This window comes from Sinocyclocheilus rhinocerous, unplaced genomic scaffold (genome assembly GCF_001515625.1).
Source record: "Sinocyclocheilus rhinocerous isolate Xijiao unplaced genomic scaffold, SAMN03320098_v1.1 scaffold1688, whole genome shotgun sequence".
Lineage (NCBI taxonomy): Eukaryota > Metazoa > Chordata > Actinopteri > Cypriniformes > Cyprinidae > Sinocyclocheilus > Sinocyclocheilus rhinocerous.
Genome location: NW_015660503.1, coordinates 36,749 through 54,882, shown reverse-complemented (window position 1 = coordinate 54,882; position 18,134 = coordinate 36,749). Strand labels below are relative to the sequence as shown.

General features: G+C 39.9%; 1 protein-coding gene across 1 annotated transcript in view; it reads left to right on the top strand.

Moving 5' to 3' along the window:
• LOC107725187 (hedgehog-interacting protein-like) overlaps positions 1–18,134 on the top strand; it is a 31,501-nt gene that overhangs the window by 2,053 nt on the left and 11,314 nt on the right. The window contains exons 2-10 of the mRNA XM_016534365.1: positions 1,516–1,708; positions 5,480–5,621; positions 7,597–7,806; positions 14,149–14,292; positions 14,881–15,054; positions 15,171–15,314; positions 15,808–15,929; positions 17,291–17,414; positions 17,956–18,086. Of these exons, the coding sequence (XP_016389851.1) occupies positions 1,516–1,708; positions 5,480–5,621; positions 7,597–7,806; positions 14,149–14,292; positions 14,881–15,054; positions 15,171–15,314; positions 15,808–15,929; positions 17,291–17,414; positions 17,956–18,086 (1,384 nt within the window). The remainder of the gene's footprint in view (positions 1–1,515; positions 1,709–5,479; positions 5,622–7,596; positions 7,807–14,148; positions 14,293–14,880; positions 15,055–15,170; positions 15,315–15,807; positions 15,930–17,290; positions 17,415–17,955; positions 18,087–18,134) is intronic.

Genomic DNA, 18,134 nt, shown 5'->3' with positions numbered 1-18,134 from the left:
CAAGTTCCTTGAATCATGTCAGGTGATTCATTTGGTAAATCGCCTGTTTGTTTAATCTTATGGTTGTGGTAACTTCGATCATCGATCGCCTTTTTCTGCCACCTCAGTGAGAACTTGTGAGCTGTAGTTGCCCTCATTGTTTGTCACTAAATGACGAGCCATTGTTTTCAAATGAGTCTTTGTGTTTACGTTTGTTCTGTCAGTTCCAGTGACAAAGGATATTGTGTGCCGTGATGCATAATCCCAACATCTGCTCAGATTTCGCTATTTAAACATGTCATGACTTTTCATGCCGAACCACACTATTTCAAAGCATCTACTATTAAATAAGTTATGGACAGTTGGACTTAAGCTCATATATGCCTCCTATTTGCACTGGCATGTTTCGACAGTCGTTACGTATGGCCTTAAAAGGATGTGATGTAGACCGTGGTGTGATTTGAAGCAGCTTTGAACAACTTTTGGCATTTTTTGGAAAACACAAAAAACAAAGGTCCTCTTGTTGCTGGTGAGGGTGATGGCAACATTGGAGCCCATCCCAGCAACATATGGGTAGAGTGCATGGTTGAGAGCACACAAATGCTTCTCTCCATGGACCATGTGCCAGTCCATGGCTCACTAAATCAATGGGCAATTTAAAGCAGGAGAGTTGCCACTCACAGACCAGGCTAACACACCAACCACTGCAAGACTGAGAGCGAAGATTCACATTCCAAACTCTCTGGTTCATTTGGAGGTGTCAATACTTTTTTTGGACACCGTTTTATCTTTCACCCACAAAGATGGTTTTGATTCACTCGAAAGAATCTGGAGAATCAAAATCAAAGAAATCTGTCAAAATGGTTTACTACGCAGAGCAGTGGGCTGTCTGCTGGGTGTGCTGGTCTAATTGACTTGGACAGACTGCTAATTTGTTGATACCAGCACGGGAATGATGTGCCCGTCTATCTATAAATTGATGTTTACACATGGACCTCACACAGAGAGAGGGAGGTTTACCAGACTGCTGCGGCACAGGCGCATGTCTGGGGAAGGGAGCAGATTACATTGTTGTTTTATTACAGCTAATTTGTTACATAAATAAGCCTGCTCATTTTCTCGGCCCTAATCTACTGTTTACTTTTGTTTGGTGACTTAAGAAACATTTTGAGTATCCTCATTTCGGTCCGTTCGCTCCAGCATGGGTTCAGCTGCCATGCGAGGTGCAATTTTGGCTTGCTGTTTGTGAGCTCAAATAAACAAATCAGGAGAAATCAAGCCCACATGGATGTGTGGTGTTTGTTAAGAGAGATGTTTAGAATGTGAATTGTGTCCAATTAACGAGAAAACATTCCAAAAATGTGTGTCAAACCACCTATTTTGATTTTTCTTTTATTATATATATATATATATATATATATATACACAATACACAGTCATTATATAGGAACAGCTTTGTAGCATGAGTAAAATTTGGATTAGCCATTCAATTAGAACCACAGTTCTAACCTTTGCTGGTTGTTTTTTGTTCCTCAGATCTTCTCAACCAATAACACAGAGTGTTCTAGACTGCTGGAGGAGATTAAGTGTGCCCATTGCTCACCACATGCCCAGATGCTCTTCCACTCACCCAAACTTGAAAAGGCACCACACAGAGAACAAGATCTACCCCGCTTATGTCACGACTACTGCCAAGAGTTCTACTACACCTGCCGGGGACACGTACCAGGTAACAAACAAGATCAATACAAAAGTTTTTTTTAAAGAACATTAGTAACTTCATCAGGAACATCGCTCTTCTGACTCATGTATTGCAGTTATTCTAAGTCCAGGTGAACAAATTACCTCAGGTTAATTCATCAGACTGTGAAGTCGCATTGTGGGAGAAAGCAAAATATCCGTGGCAGCCCCTGCACAGCAAAGTTACTTTGAAACTGAGAGATTCGTTCATCTGATGTTCAAGAAATGCCATTCAGGAGACACTTGTTGCTGTTTCTTTCTTTCTTTTTTAAACTTTGCAATGACTTAAGCATCACAAAAGGCCTTAAATTATTGGTATTATAGAAATATAAATGATGAAAATGTGATATTTCAAATAAATAACAAAATAGAAATCTGAAGTTGTGACAAACTAAATGAAGAACTCAAAAACACCCCAAACAAAGTTCTAAAAAATGTAGCTGTAAATGAATGATTTTATGACCTGTTTCTTCCCTTCGGTCCTTTGGCAAGCATCTTATTTTACGTCAACACAGCCTGCCAAGATGTGTTTGGTGTTTATGTGCGTGTGTGTGTGTGTGTGCGCAGTCTTGACTATGGTCTAGACATGACTGACACTCACCCCTCACACAACACACACTTTACAGGATGCAGCGGAAAACGAGGCCTGTTCAAGGCAATGCTCACATAATCAGTTTGTTTTTCTTGGTGGCAGCCTACGTTCAATGAAAAGACAAACATTAAGGCCTCTGAAACATAAGGGGGGAAAACAGATGGCAGTGGGGAGGAGTCCGGAAACCTGAAAAGCTCTAAGCCATCATGAGGTTTGTATTTTCTCCCAAACATGAATGACATCAGGAGCAAACATCCAATAGCTACCCTGTAGTGTTGCAACATTCGCTGCATGATGCATTCCATCAGATGGAATGGTATGCAAAAGCTGGCCGCCAGACCAAACCTTCTTCCTATCAGCGCAGCCATAACAGATTAGATGGGGACCGATATGCAAACAGAGAGCAAACGCAAGCCACACGCACATACGCACCCACGGAAATGCGAATAGACCGACAAAAATGAGACACTGTATGCATACAGTTTACCTTTCAGTCTTCCTCTGCTAAACAGATAAATAAGGGTGTGCTGTCTGTTGCGACTCTTTGTAGAGGGAGTAAGCGTATGGGAAAGAGAGAGAGAGAGAGAAAATAGTGGTAAAGACTCTGAGAACAGGAGCTGGGGCCAAAAGACTCTACCCCCTCCCCTCTCCCCCTCCCAAATCAGCATATGTGGTGACGAATGACACATTTATTTTTCTACAAAGGTTGTGTATATGTAAAACTGCTGAAGTGCATCAAGATGTCAAGTACTTTGGGTGGCCACCCAGGTTGCTTTGGAAGATAACCAGATGGAAGTATAACTATAGCGCTGAGGATGTGGAGTCTCTTTCTCTCTGTCCTGTTTTTTGTAGGCCAGTACAATAAAACTAGAGCATATTGTGGAGGGGCTGAGACCGTAGTTGAGGCCACACAGTGTTTTCGCCATATTTAGGGAAGTTATAAATTGTTCAAATTAGACAGTCCTTTCAGTTCATGTGATTCATTCCTATCCATATTTTTTAACCATGTTTTTAGACCGTGATTGCGCAATGGTTTTCAACAGTAATAAAAGTCCCTTCATATTTCCATGGTGTTTGCTTTCAGTTCACTGAAATTAAGGAGAAACATTTCAGTTCCAAATATTCATTTTACAGTTGTCTGTTCAATGTGTTGATCTCATTTGATTTGGTGAGGATTAGACTTTGGTTTGGTTAAATAAGGTTAGGTTTTAATTTAAAAAATGCATAACACATCTAAAATATTCAGCAATGTTATAGCAGAACTGGATAACAAAAAATCTAATCAAATGAGTGGTTGGGAGGACTCGACCTGTGGCAGATATTTCCACCAAAAAGTAGTTTTGAGAAGATATATTCACACCCCACATCAGCAGACACTTTTTTTTTTGATCCCCATGACCTCATAGATATAATGGAGACATAAAGAGTTTCCCACACTCTTGAAAAAAGATTACAAAATGGGTTTTTGCGATACAATAGAAGAACCATTTTGGGTTTCCCAAAGAACCTTTCAGTGAACAGTTCTTCTGTTCCAAAAGAACCATTTTTTTCTTAGTGTAAAGAACATTTTAATAATCTGAATAACCATTTTCGATTACAAGGAACCCTCTGTCCATTGGAAATACTGCATTGATGTTAAGGTTCTTCATGAAACCATAGATGTCAAAAAAGAACCTTTATTTTTAAGTCATGAAAAAACAAGTTTATTTTAAAATTTTGTTCTCTAAGGCTTAGAAATGCTACGGTCTTTATAAATAATGATTTCAAATGATTTTGTAGTAATTTTGAGCGACTCTTTATTTTGAATTGTTCATTTGAATCAGAATTGGTTGAACTGGTTCCCATATTAGTCTGAATGACTCATTAGTAAATAGTCTGAATGAAATTTGAATGCTTTTTTTTTATTTTATCCCTCAATGTGAAATATGGACATGGAAGGATATCGAAAAGCATGGAGATTCAAAAGTGTGGGAACTGCATAAAGATTCTGACCTCTCAGCTGCTATTGACAACAACTCCCAGACCCTTACCGCTCACACCAGCAGGCCCAAGATAACCACTGCGGTTTGTGTGTGGGTGGTATGGCAGTGTGAGTGGAGGTGGTGGTGGTGGGTGTGTGTGTGTGTGTGTTTGATCTCACTGTTGTGTTTAGATGTTTAGGGATATCCTATCACCTCTGTTGTTGGTGCTGTTGCTTCCCTCCCACACGCAGCCCCCTTCCTCATGTGGCAAATGAAAGGAAGGAGAGGAGTGTGTTTGTGTTTCTATCACTGCTGTATTTGCTCTACTTCTCCCCATGAGAGGGCTTAGCTAAGGTGGTAACCATATCAGTGAGGTTTTTAGGTCACAGTGGCTGCCAAACCGAGTCCTGTTCTCTCTCCTTGTTGTCGTGCTGCTCATTCAGCCAAAAGGTTCCTAGAAACGGACTGTGATTTAATTGCCACACAGTTAATTTTAAGAATTTTCATCGCACATTCCTCAACTCTAGATGTCTAAATTAGGGTGAATTTATTTTGGCTACGATTGGAGAAATAAATAAGGGTGTTTTCCATGAAGGTAAGCAAGCAAACTTAATTTCTTAAATATAATCAATCAGTTTGGGTGTGTACTTATCATTTATTTGGATTTGACCTGCAAGTTTCTGCTGAAAGATATAACAGCAAAGGAGATACAGACTGAGCGTTTGGCATATTTGGGTTTAATTAAACTCACAAACTTTCCACTGTCGGACCACACATGTCTGAAGCGGTTTGTGATACCTCACTGGGGTTCAACCATCACATAATTGCAGCACCCAGAAGTGTGTATCATTGTGGCTCTGTCAAATATGACCGTTTTTAACAAATGGTTAAAGGTCTGGAGTCTGGACGCATATGAATGACCATGACTTGCACTTGTCAGATATGAGAGGCAAAAACAAATGTCTTGATTTGAGACTCAGTACTTCATAAATGCACCATAGTCAAGATAGGAATTGAACTTGGCACCGGAATCACCACCAAAACGCCCACACAATAAGCCGTCTGATGGCTGAGGACATACTTGACTCGAGTACAGCTTTGACTGTAGGGGATTCAGTTGGTTTTGGAGGTGATTACATCATCCATGGACCCTGTGTGGTGTCTGTCTCAGGCTGAGACCAGTTGTCTGTCTGTCTGTGTTTTTTAGAACTGTTCCAAGCCGACGTGGATGAGTTCTGCCAGTACTATGGAAGGAAGGACGGAGGCCTGTGCTTTCCAGATTTTCACAGAAAGCAACTGCGCAGAGATTCCAACTACCTGTTAGATGAAAAAATAGAAGTGATTAACAGGTATACTTAATTCAGTTTTACACACACATTTCTTTGTTGAACAGTAGAGAAACAGTTCACCTGAAAATAAAAATCTGTCAATATTTATTTACTCATGTCATTCCAGATACAAAAGGTGAATTTGTGAAGAATGTCCTGGTCAATCTTTTCAATATAATGAAAGTAAAATGGGGCTGCCAAGCTCCAAAATGCCATACCCCCCCATATATATGTATATACATATGGGTATACAGTATATACCTCATCTGCTCATAGTCATAACGACAAAAATTTAAGTCAGTATTCACAAAAATCTTGACAACTGTACTAGCTTTCCTTGGCACTTTAATTAGTGTATATAAGATAAGTAACAATGTCTGATTTGTGAGCTAATTATTCTTTTGAGTCAGAATTGGTTGATACAGGTCACAAAACCAGTCTGAATGATTCATAAATGGTTCTAATTGGTTCTAAGGTTCAGCTCAGAATCCTGTTGCAACAGCCAGTGGCAAGGAAGATTGTCAGTGAATATTGACTTAGTTTGACACAAATTGTACTGTATAACTTCAGAAGACTTGGAATCCAGTGAACAAGCTGTATGAACTACATTCATGGAACTTTTGCATCCTTTTTGTTGAGTGAACGTTCTAGTTCCCATTCATTGTAACATTGTGACATGAAGGTGATTTAATAATGACGGAATTTCCATTTTTTGGGGTGAGCTATTCCCTGTAATGACATCTGCGTATAACGACATTCATCATCAGGTATGAGAGAAGCTTCCTTACGGTCATCTAATGGCCCAGTATGACTGGCCTGCTTCGACTACTAGGTCATCAGGGTAGCCTCAACAAGGTCACTAGAGACAAGACACGCCTGACTAATCTTCCATGTCACAACATTCCTGCATGTACTCGTTGACTGGTCCATTGCCCCTCTTTCCAAGTCAGAGCTTTGTGGCCAGACTGAGTTTATCCAGCTTTAAGAACACAAAGAAAGTGCTTATACTGCAGGAACTGTGAGCTGTTGGTGACAGCCAGAGGGCTTTGACCATTTGTGACAGGACATAGCAAGGGATGTCATTTGGGGCTGGCTCTGATTTAGCTCATAGCTGAATATCCTGTTGATTGTAACCTCATATTAGTATTAGGAAAAGGCTTAAGTATTCACTTTTCACAACTTACAATGATGGATTCATATGTGTAGTCAACAAGACCACCTGTAGGACTCCCAAAAACATCGTTAGCCAACTATGGTCGCAAGTTGTGTTGTTACTAACATTTCGGTGTTTCCTGTTTCTCGCAACTATAATTTCTCTAACTCTTCTTCATGCTGTGGTAGTTAAAGGGATAGTTCTGATAGTGACCTTCTGAGGCAAATATTGACGACCTGTGAATCCGCCATGTGTTTTGAGAAGGCTCTGAGCCCACAGTCATTGTAAATGAACGTCATAATTGTTAATCGGACCTCCCATTGCGAAGGGCCAGTAAAGCAGCATATCTGATCAGGCACAGTCACTGCAAGCACGTCAGACTGACGTTATTCTACAGCTCAGGCACGAGATGTCAGACATACATTTGCTGCCAGTTCACCCCCTATTACATCTATGGAAAATCCCTCCAAGACTGCTTGTTAACAGGAGCACCCACACTGCTGATGCCCTTGTTTTATTTAAGGCATAATGTGAGTTGGCGTGTCCCCACATCAAATGTGATTTGTGGTTAATGGAACACTTGTTTCACAGCTTGAGAGCCCCCAACTTCTGACTATGTTAAATTAACTTCTCCTGTGTCGTTTTATTCAGTCTATTCACAAACCAGTCTGTCAAGCAGAAAATAGTCTGTTGTGTTCCTAACTGTAATAAACTTGTTTATAACGATTAAACTTATACAGTTCTACTGTTTACAACAAAAAATAGACATTAGACAACAACTTAAAAGCCTGATGCATAAACTAACCCATCTAAATTTCTAATCTTTCCATTCCTTTCCTACAGAAAACATAAACACAACTGCTTCTGCACTCAGGAGATCCTTAGTGGTCTTCGACAGCCTGTTGGTGTGGTGCATTGTGGGGATGGATCACAGCGGCTTTTTATTTTGGAGAAGGAAGGCTTTGTCCGTATCCTAACACATGACATGGAGCTCCTGAAAGAGCCTTTTCTTGACATTCATAAGCTGGTCCAAAGCGGCATAAAGGTAAGTGAAAGCTCTTGTTTGTTGCCATTGTGGTGTTATCAATTGGCTGGATTGACAAATTAATTTGCAACTCCATGTCTACTAACTCTCAGAGTAGACTGTTAGGGTAGGTTTAGGGTTAGTAGAATGTTGACAAAGAAAGTGTTAGAAGATATTAAGCAGACAGTCTACTAATACTCTACTAACTGCTAGTTGACATGTAGTTGCAAAGTTACTTACTGTTAATAGAATGTCTAAAGTGGACTATCGAAATAAAGTGTTACCTGACAATGTTTTATATACTTAAAGGTGTGGTCAGTGATTTGTTTTTTCATTAAGTATTATATGTAAAGAAACAAATATGAAATGTATGTACAGTCATGTGCACTTACCTCAGATTAAGATTCCAGTCTCATCATTGAGCTGAAAAACATTTTCAAAGCTTTTTTAGAGAAACAAATTTGAAATGATACAATATATACTTGATTTCCTTCCTTATTCTTGGTAACAACCTTGTTTTTGGGCACGTTTTATTCTGAGACACCAAAAATGGCTAACTGTGAAAAGAGCTGAATTTCTACGTATGGCATAAAGTCAGCGTGAATTGAAAATTCACCTCTATTTTCTAAATGCATGTTTATAATAATAATAATAGCTCGTAGTGTGTACAATTTATGCATTCATGTGTTAATTTTTTTTTTTTTGACCTCATAATGTTCAATCAAAATGCCAAAATGACAGACTTTTCTCTGGTGTCAAACACTGGACTTCTCCAATCATTTAGTCTGATTAAATCTAATAATTTGTTTCACTCTGATGTACAAAAGACAAATGCCATGCCAGCTAATGCAATTAAACCAAAAATGACAAAAGTGCACCTTTGCGATGATACAATGCCATTCATTTATCAGGAGACAGTTTTTTTCCAAATCATATCGCAGTGGATTGGTATATTATTTCAAGTGTTTTTGTTAGGGATGCTAATAATGGTGAATTTTAGCTAAAGTTCTAAATGTTACCGTTTTCACTCCCGACATTGCTGACATATCTGCCTCTAAAGAGGAAATAGCTTCTATTTGATATTCATGCAGCCTGACCTCCCACCATCAGAGAAGTCTGTCTTGCATAAATCAGGAAGCCTCGCTGAAACCTGGAAGATCTGTTGTTCATCATTTTGGTTTGGCACCTTCTCAGACGAAGCCGAGGTGGGAGAAATGAAGCACCCTAACAGAATAGAATCTTTAAGGAGCACAATAACAACTTCTATGGATTTATTTCCATTTTTCCTCTCCTCCCACCACAAATCAAAACCTGAATGGAGGGTGATGGAGGGTATTATTATACAAATGTATTCTGTATGTGGGCTTCTATGTGTGTGGTTTGCTTGCTGTCAACCTGACTGCCAGCAGAGGAAACCTTGTGTTTGATTGTTAAGGATCAGTGAGAAAAGCTGAAATGTAGCCAGCTGTAGCGTTCGCTTACATGCATGTCTGTCAGTAGTAGTTATGGCGTGTGTCACAACAGATGTTTATCTGCCCCCACAAGAACTGAAGCATTCTGTAATTCAAGAACATTTTGTTTAGCGAGTGTCCGGAGATGTAGGAAGAGACCTGCTTTTGACAGGAAGTTTATGTATATTGCATACCTCCCGTTGCCTCACTTATAAAAGGAGAAAGAGCAATTATGGAGTCAACATGCAACAGCCCCACAGGAAAGACCCCCAATGTGCCTTATCGTCATTAAACATAATTGGTTGTGGATAAAGCAATCATTATGACAATTAGAGTAAGCTCAAGCCCCGGCAGACCCCAAGAGTGCTATTCTGTCAAGTTTAGCCGCTATCATTCCGAGTCGGCTGTGTTTACTCGGAGCATCAACAGGACATGTGGCCTTTGTGCCTGTGGAAGGCCTGGAGACCCGCTGGGACCCGACTTGGGCATGAAGGGGGATGATAGTGTTTTATCATGACTTTGATTCTAATGTTCTGAATCTCCTTCAAGCCCAATCCCCTTACTGCCACTTAAGCCAAACTGCTTGGAAACAATGCTCTGTCTACTTAAGGGAGTCTCCCAGAGCACCGTGGGTGTTCTCTGATGAAACCGTATCTCTTCAGTCACTCACACACACACACACACACACAAACTGTGTGACATTATCAAACATTCTGTGCTACTTGTGCTTCTCCAGTTACCGACAGAAGTTTTGTACTGAAATGCAGAGACACGACTGATCATTTCCCTTTATCCTTACCACCTTTATGATGATTTTTTTTTCATCACAGGTGGGTCAGTGAAGTTCTCATTTTTATTTTTTGTACAGATGTATTGATAAAACATACAATGACTTGAATACACATCGTCTATGGCATGGTTTTAATTTCTTCATTAAAATTCATTAAAATTTATTTTCATATCTTTTGGGGGGCATAAAGTCTAAATGTCCTAATATAATAAATAAGAAAACCTTTTAATTGGTCTTTTATGATTATTATTGCAGTTATTTAAAACAACAAAACATTTGAACAGACTTTTGTCCACCAAATCAAAGTAACGTGGTGTCACCAACCAGCAGAAACATGCAGAAAAAACAGGAAATTATATGATAAAGAGGACACCTTTCAGACACCCATGACTGTGTCAAGGTCAATAAATCTCTTAAAATATTAGATAATTTGAACCTTTTTGATATTCATAAATTAATAATTCATGCTATTAAAAAATACAAACTATAGAAAAAAAAATATGACCATTTACTTTATGGTTACACCACATGACATTTTTAGAGTCATTGAAAGGTTTTATAAATTATAAATTTTTTAAAACCGTATGAAACCAACATGCATACAAAGAGCACATTCCTTAGAACTTGGTCATTTGATTTAAGTTAGTTTTTTGAAAGATAATTTTCAATTTTCTTTATCGTAGACACTCTTGTTTGTCACTGACCCAGATGTCTCAATTCAGATCTTCCAAAGAAAGTGTCAAGGATCAAACACCTTATTGGTTTTGACCCAGAGAAGGTTTGCCTTTTTGGCTTCTGCTGCATAGATCTAGCAAGGTGGATTGCACTGGCTACTGTGGAAGTGGACTGTGGTCCTATTGGATTTATTGCAAACTACTTTATTACACTCTCACATCTGTGGCTGGTCTTCAAGCACAACCCTGCACCAGTCTGATTGGATTCAACAAAGTGAGCTATCAGCGGAGGCGCTTAAATAGTTAACTACCAGTTATCTATTTTGGGATATCTTGTAAACTAGTTACCTTGTTCCAGATGCCGAAAAAAAAGAGTCATACAGTGATCCTGAAGCATAGGATTTCAGCGCCCTAAAGTGTTTATCTTCTAAACTATTTGTGTGAAAGAGCTCTGATTCAGTTCGTGTTGACGTGATAGGTACACAAGTATGGTACCGCTTTGTTGTTGTCCTTGCTAGATGTAGTGAAGAAGACATCTGCACACAATGTGAGCGGAGTTCCATTGTGGTGTATCAACTAACTCAAGGGGTCCAGCTGCAAAAAACTATTTCTTGCCGAAGCAAATAGATCACAGCATGTTGTGCACTCTGTCACTTGACACGCACAGCTGTTGAGCTCTTTCAGCTCGACGAGCAGGAGGGCTCTCGACTCTGTCAAAAAAGAAGTATCCTAGCTTTGACAAATGGACCTTTTCCTCTCTCGTCCTTTGACTCTTTGAACAGTTCTCTTTGAGAAACGGCCTCTGCTTAGCTGTCATCTCACATAGCTTCCTGGCCGAGGTTTTGACTTCGCGAGGACCCCCGAGACAGGATGAGCACCTGTGATGGAGCCATTCAGAAGATTTGTGGATTGCTCCAGAGAGCTGCCACTGCAATAAGTGAATGTTATCCTACGATTCGATCTGCTCTTTTCACCGCTTGAAAGTAAGCGATCCTCACTCCAGCGCTGTCACAGGATTAATGTGTGTTAACAGGTGGAGGAGGGGGATTTGACTTGGGTCTTTTGAGGGCCTTTGAGGTAGGCACACATTGTTTTTCTCCAATCAGCTCGGGTGGAATGCCTCTTTATGTAGGATTGCCTGAGCCAATAAGGATCAAAAGGTGCTCAGAAACAATGTGCAAGCCAGGCCATGCATCAAGCCCTGAAAGGCAAGCAGCTGCCGATGGGGTGGATGGGGGTCCAAGAGGGAGGCGGTAGTGCTCCCTGTTCCTGTCTGCGAATACATCTGACCCCGATTTATTCTCACTAGCATTCTTTTCAAGAAGCTGTTACAACCTAATCTTAGTACTGTCAAAGCAACAGGCAATGTGCAGAATGCTAACAATAACATAGCGTAGAACCTCTGACCATGACGTTTTGAAGCGAGATTTCGGAGATGAACTGTTCCTATCGACGTCAGCATGCTGCAAGGTTACCCTGATGAAATATTTAAGAAAGGTTCTTGTGACTGCTACAGTGGAACAATATGTACCCGCGTTGCAACTATGCAGAGGCTTGTACACGTAGCCCTGCATCTGCTATGATGGATGGAGGGAGAATATCATGAAGTTTGTCTTCTCTTAATTAAGTTATTGGTATCACCCAGAGGAACAGGCCTGGAAAAATGAAGGTTTTTTTGTGCCTACTTGTTGAAGGAGCGATCATTAGCAAAAGCTAATATTTCAGCTAATTTTGTTCTTTGGTGGTCCCTGGCCTGAGATCATACGACTCTCTGGAATTCTTAACTTGACCTGCTCCCTCTGTGTTTGTTTTGGGATTCAGGTCAGTGCATCAGGAGTCCAACATGTTGAGAGGGAGTTTTCGGAGAAAGGAAGAACTTTTCATTTGTAAAAGCTGAACATGGATAAATGATATCAACCTGCTGTTAACTCAGCCCAACCTAGTTTTGTGTTTGACTAATGTAGAACAGACATTTAATGGGTACCACAAAGTTTTGCTTGTGATTTCACTCTTTGTGGTCTACTAAAGAGTCCTCCTGAGTGTTATTATTCATGTCCCTACAGATCCAATTCGAATTCCTCCGGAGCATTCCAGAGATGCAGCGCTAGCACTTGAAGCCTATTCGAATTGGATTACTTCAGCACAGCCCAACAGAGTCGCTCTGACCAATTTATGATTGGGGGGAGTTGCTTGAAGTCAAATGTTTTATAATCGTTTGTAATGCAGTAGTCAAGGAGAGGGGAGGTAAGAAAAAAAAGCAAGAGGGCATGGGGTAACTGGCCCCCATATGGAGAGAGACCGGCCTGAGATCATACGACTCTCTGGAATTCTTAACTTGACCTGCTCCCTCTGTGTTTGTTTTGGGATTCAGGTCAGTGCATCAGGAGTCCAACATGTTGAGAGGGAGTTTTCGGAGAAAGGAAGAACTTTTCATTTGTAAAAGCTGAACATGGATAAATGATATCAACCTGCTGTTAACTCAGCCCAACCTAGTTTTGTGTTTGACTAATGTAGAACAGACATTTAATGGGTACCACAAAGTTTTGCTTGTGATTTCACTCTTTGTGGTCTACTAAAGAGTCCTCCTGAGTGTTATTATTCATGTCCCTACAGATCCAATTCGAATTCCTCCGGAGCATTCCAGAGATGCAGCGCTAGCACTTGAAGCCTATTCGAATTGGATTACTTCAGCACAGCCCAACAGAGTCGCTCTGACCAATTTATGATCTGTATGTTTTGGCGTGTACTGTGAGCTGAACCACACCGTTAACTTGAGCAATCCACAGAAGACCTCTCTTTGCTGAATTCCTGTGAGAAATCCAAAAGGAATGCCGCAGAGATGGCACAGACAGCTAATTTCATGAAAACTCTATTTGTTTACTTATTTTACAGCCAATATCACTGTTAGTGTATGTGCTGTAATTAAACTGGTGTTACGTCTTATCCCAAAGCATTAAATCATAATCATTTTTCAGGGACTTGCCTCAAACCCGTTTGTTCATTCATTGATTCGTTGGTTCATTCATGAGGTGTACACTTAGCAATCTGTTCATTCATTTCATTTGTGTTGCCAGAAAGAAAACAAAGTTGGAAAGATGAAAGGGAGTAAAGCCCAACATTATTACTTTCCCCAGGAACTAAAGCGACATAGCTGCTTATAACAATGGGCTATGATGGGTGGACCACCAGAGTAGTGACAACTCATGTAGTAGCCTCCGGGATGAGAGGTTTTACCTATTTCACAAGCAATTTCAATTTGTTTTCTAACTTGTTGCCAAGAAAGTGGGAGTGTTGTATTTTTTTTCTTTTCTGCCCATTCTTTTTGTTGCTTCTCTCAAATTTTGCACGGGTTTAAAAATAAAAAAAAGAGAGAGAGGGAAGAGGGTGGACGGGGGGGCTAAAGGAATCCTGGACTTTTGTGCTCTCTATGAACTGCGAGCGAGCTAATGAATTGTTTCAAAGGGGCTTGCTAAGCCTTGCATTCCACCCCAATTATAAGAAAAATGGAAAGCTCTACGTCTCCTACACGACCAACCAAGAGCGCTGGGCTATCGGACCACACGACCACATTCTTCGTGTAGTCGAGTACACTGTGTCCAGGTAATGAGAAACCAGTCAAAACCTGACCAAGCACAGGGGCTACTAACCCGAGCCGTAACCATCATGGACAATGGGGGGATGTGTCCTTCCTACAGTGATGAATGTTTTATAGAGATATGTAATCACAACATATAATTATCACGAAGGCTGACATCCATTCTGATTGTGTTCAGCTCCCCAGCTGCGATGCAAAACACCCAGCATTAACAAACCCGCTAAAGTATACATTTTGTAAATTGGCCTTTCAAATGCCAAAATAACCACATTTTCAGTTGGTTATAATATATAGTTGCCAAAATAAGTCATCTGATTTAAACGAAATGTTTTTTTGCATTTTCTGTGCTGATTTTTTGTGAATAATCACTTGTAATTTTTAAACTATTAAATTAATAAATATATTTTGAAACTATTTTTTTAAAATAAAATATTAATTCAATTTTGTATTTACATGTATTTAGTTTTCTATTTTGTACGCTCTGATAGAGTCCCTGCGACCCTACAAGTTGTTTGTTTTTTTGCCGATCCCTAGCAGTTCAGAAAATTTATGGATTTAGGTTTATATATAAATGTTTTAATATTTGGTTTTAGGAAAAACCCAAACCAGGTGGACACAAGGACCACTCGGGTTTTAATGGAAATAGCTGAGCTCCACCGAAAGCATCTGGGAGGGCAGCTCCTCTTTGGCCCTAATGGGCTTCTGCACATCTTTTTAGGTGATGGCATGATCACTTTGGATGATATGGAGGAGATGGATGGTCTGAGGTAAGTATTGAATGCTTAAAGCTGTAATAAATCAGGCACTATTGATGAGTCAAGCTATGTAATAGTGATATAAGCATTGTTTCAAATATTTTCAATGGAGTGTTTTTCTGCCTTAGTGATTTCACAGGATCTGTCCTTCGGGTGGATTTGGACACAGATTGCTGTAGCACTCCTTACTCTATACCCAGAAACAACCCCTATTTCAACAGCACAAATCAGCCCCCTGAAATCTTTGCCCATGGACTGCATGACCCAGGGAGGTAAGGTCAAACATTTTACTGAATTGTCTTTCGAAAAATTGATTGTTAGATTGTTAGGGAAAGCTACTCTATGAATTCTTTTCATTATATGTTGGAACATGGCTGTGGGAATTTGCACCTGTATATCGGTGAGATGTTGGGCGATGGGGTCTGGCTTGAAGTCGTCATTCCAGTTCATTGGGGTTCAGGTCTGGGTTTTGTGCAGGCTAGTCAAGTTCTTCTGCACCATATGCAGTAAATAATTTCTTTATGGACCTCATTTTGGAAAAGCGCCCACCCAAACTGTTACCATAACGGTGGAAACACACAGTTTCTCAAGAATGTAACTAAGCTTTAAGATTTGTCTGGAATTAAGGGACGTTACAATCTGAAAAAAAAGTGCACGCCAACACATATACCATATAATTAAATAAAGTGTCATATAACAAGTAGCAGTGTGGTTTACACTGCTGCTGTCTTGCAAAATGCATTAAAATGGTATTTTGTGCTCTAGGTGTGCAGTGGATAAGCTCCGCATGGACACCAATGGGAGTCTGCTGATCCTGTGCACAGATACTGTTGGCAAAAATACGACAACAGGCAGGATCCTACAGGTCATCAAAGGGAAAGACTACGGTATGTCTGTTAGAAGTGGCTGGTTTCTAAAAATATGATGGATTACTGTACAAGCAGAAAGGCTTTTCAACAAGCCAAATAGTTCCAACCAGGCAACCACTCAAGAAGTTCCTGTATTGTATTTCACAAAACATAAAATTCTCCCTCCATGTACTGGTTATGAAATAATGTTAAGCTTTTATGTTGAGAACAGAATGTCTTAGATGGAATGGGGGTACATTCCAAGAAAGGAAAAAATGAAATTGCATCATATGACCCCTTTAAGACTTTCCATACAAACCGATCAATGAATGCTTTATTCAAGAATACCATTACAACACTCTCGTTTCATAACGTGAGAACACACTTTAAATATAAAATGCTTCTTTTAATCCCTGGGGACTTGCAAGCATATGTACAGCTGTATAATTTATCGCTGTCGAAGAGCGTTTATATGGTCATTTAGTACATTGTTGAAACACAAAACAACCAGCATGGCAGTCCATCTCTCAATCGTGCTGACTAAGACTCCTAAATCAATACCAGAAGTGAATATATATTATTTCCTATGGCCAAAGTAATGGATTGGCTTTCTCGTACTCCTCCTTACGCATTGGCAGCAAACAAATATGGCTCTCTCCCAGCCAATGCATTTAAACCCCAAAAAGATTGTCTCGCAAGTGTGCCAAATTACCCCAAACTCCAAGCCATTTACGATGTTAAACCATCACCATGGTGAATGACTTACTTCATTAAATCACATTTTATTGTTTTACGGGGCTCCGACTATAAGGTTATAATACTGGCCATTCCCTAAGCTGCTGTAATCTTAGTAGCCATACAAACTTAAACAAATATACACAAACACTCACTAGTAATTGTAGGATTACCTCACCCTTTCCTCTCGTGTCCTTTTCCTAATCTATTTGAGCTATAATGTGAACTTAACAGTGCTTAATAAGGACATTTAGTGAAATGAACATAGCCCTCCATATCAAGTTTACATAGTGTTTTTATAACCGTCTGGGGAATAGCTAATTAAAACCAGCCTGTGTGAAGTGCTAATGGTCTCTTGACAGATTGTGGTAAACATGGATATCCCTTACACAAACAAAGAAAACTGTTATTATGGGGATAAATCAACTTTGCAACACATGAAGGATGGTGATTGAAGACATCGAGTTTGGACAAAAAAATTGTAAAATTGAGTTATCTAAACAATGGAGATGATTTCCGTTAACTCATTTGAATTTTCAAGCTCAAATAACCCATAACTCATAAAAAATAACCTAAAACTCATAAAATGTACAACCACATGTCGACTTGTTACCTTGCTCTGCTTTTCTTTCTTGATGGTGAGTTGTTGGTATGTCTGCCCACAGAAAATGAGCCATCTATGTTTGATTTGGGGTCAAATGAAGGTGCCGTCCCAGTTGGTGGATTCATCTACCGGGGATGCCAGTCAAGAAGACTTTATGGAAGTTATGTATTTGGAGACAAAAATGGGTATGTTGTGTTACTTTATGATGTTAGAATGATTAATTATGCAAAACTACTTGGTATATCCCTTGAACAGTCAGAGAAACTGAATAGTTATGCTTCCAAAAAACAGATATTGAACTTCCATTTTCATATTGCTCCTCTTTGGTTTTTTGTGGTAATTGTTAAACTGCGAATGGAAACTGCCATCTTTCCTGTGTTATTGGCTGTGCCAACACACACACTGGCCACATACCCCAATGAAGAAAAATAGCTTTTTCAGGGTAAATTGATAGCAGTTTTCCTGCCAGGTCAATGGGCCGCTGGTATATGTTTTTCACACTTTACACAGGTTTATAATTCATCCTCACTATCAGCCTGCCTATTTTGTCAACAGTGAGAGATAAACTGTAGGAAGTAAATTGTTCCTGGAAATCCAAAGCAGTAAATTATGCCTGATATTTTGTCATGTCATTTTATTTTTTGTAAAAAATAAAGATGTTCGCTCAAGTCTGCTGGGTAGACAGAGCAATGACATTTTTAACCCCTGGCTTTATGATCGTTGCAGGAACTTCAGAATTCTGCAGAGGGCTTCAGAAGACAGGTCGTGGCAAGAGAAGCCTCTTTGTCTTGGTACTAGCAGTTCCTGTGGTTCCTCGCTGGTCGGCCACATCCTGGGGTTTGGCGAAGATGAATTGGGTCAGTGAGCTCTCAAAAAGCTTTATGTGTGTTCGTTTCACCGCGCAT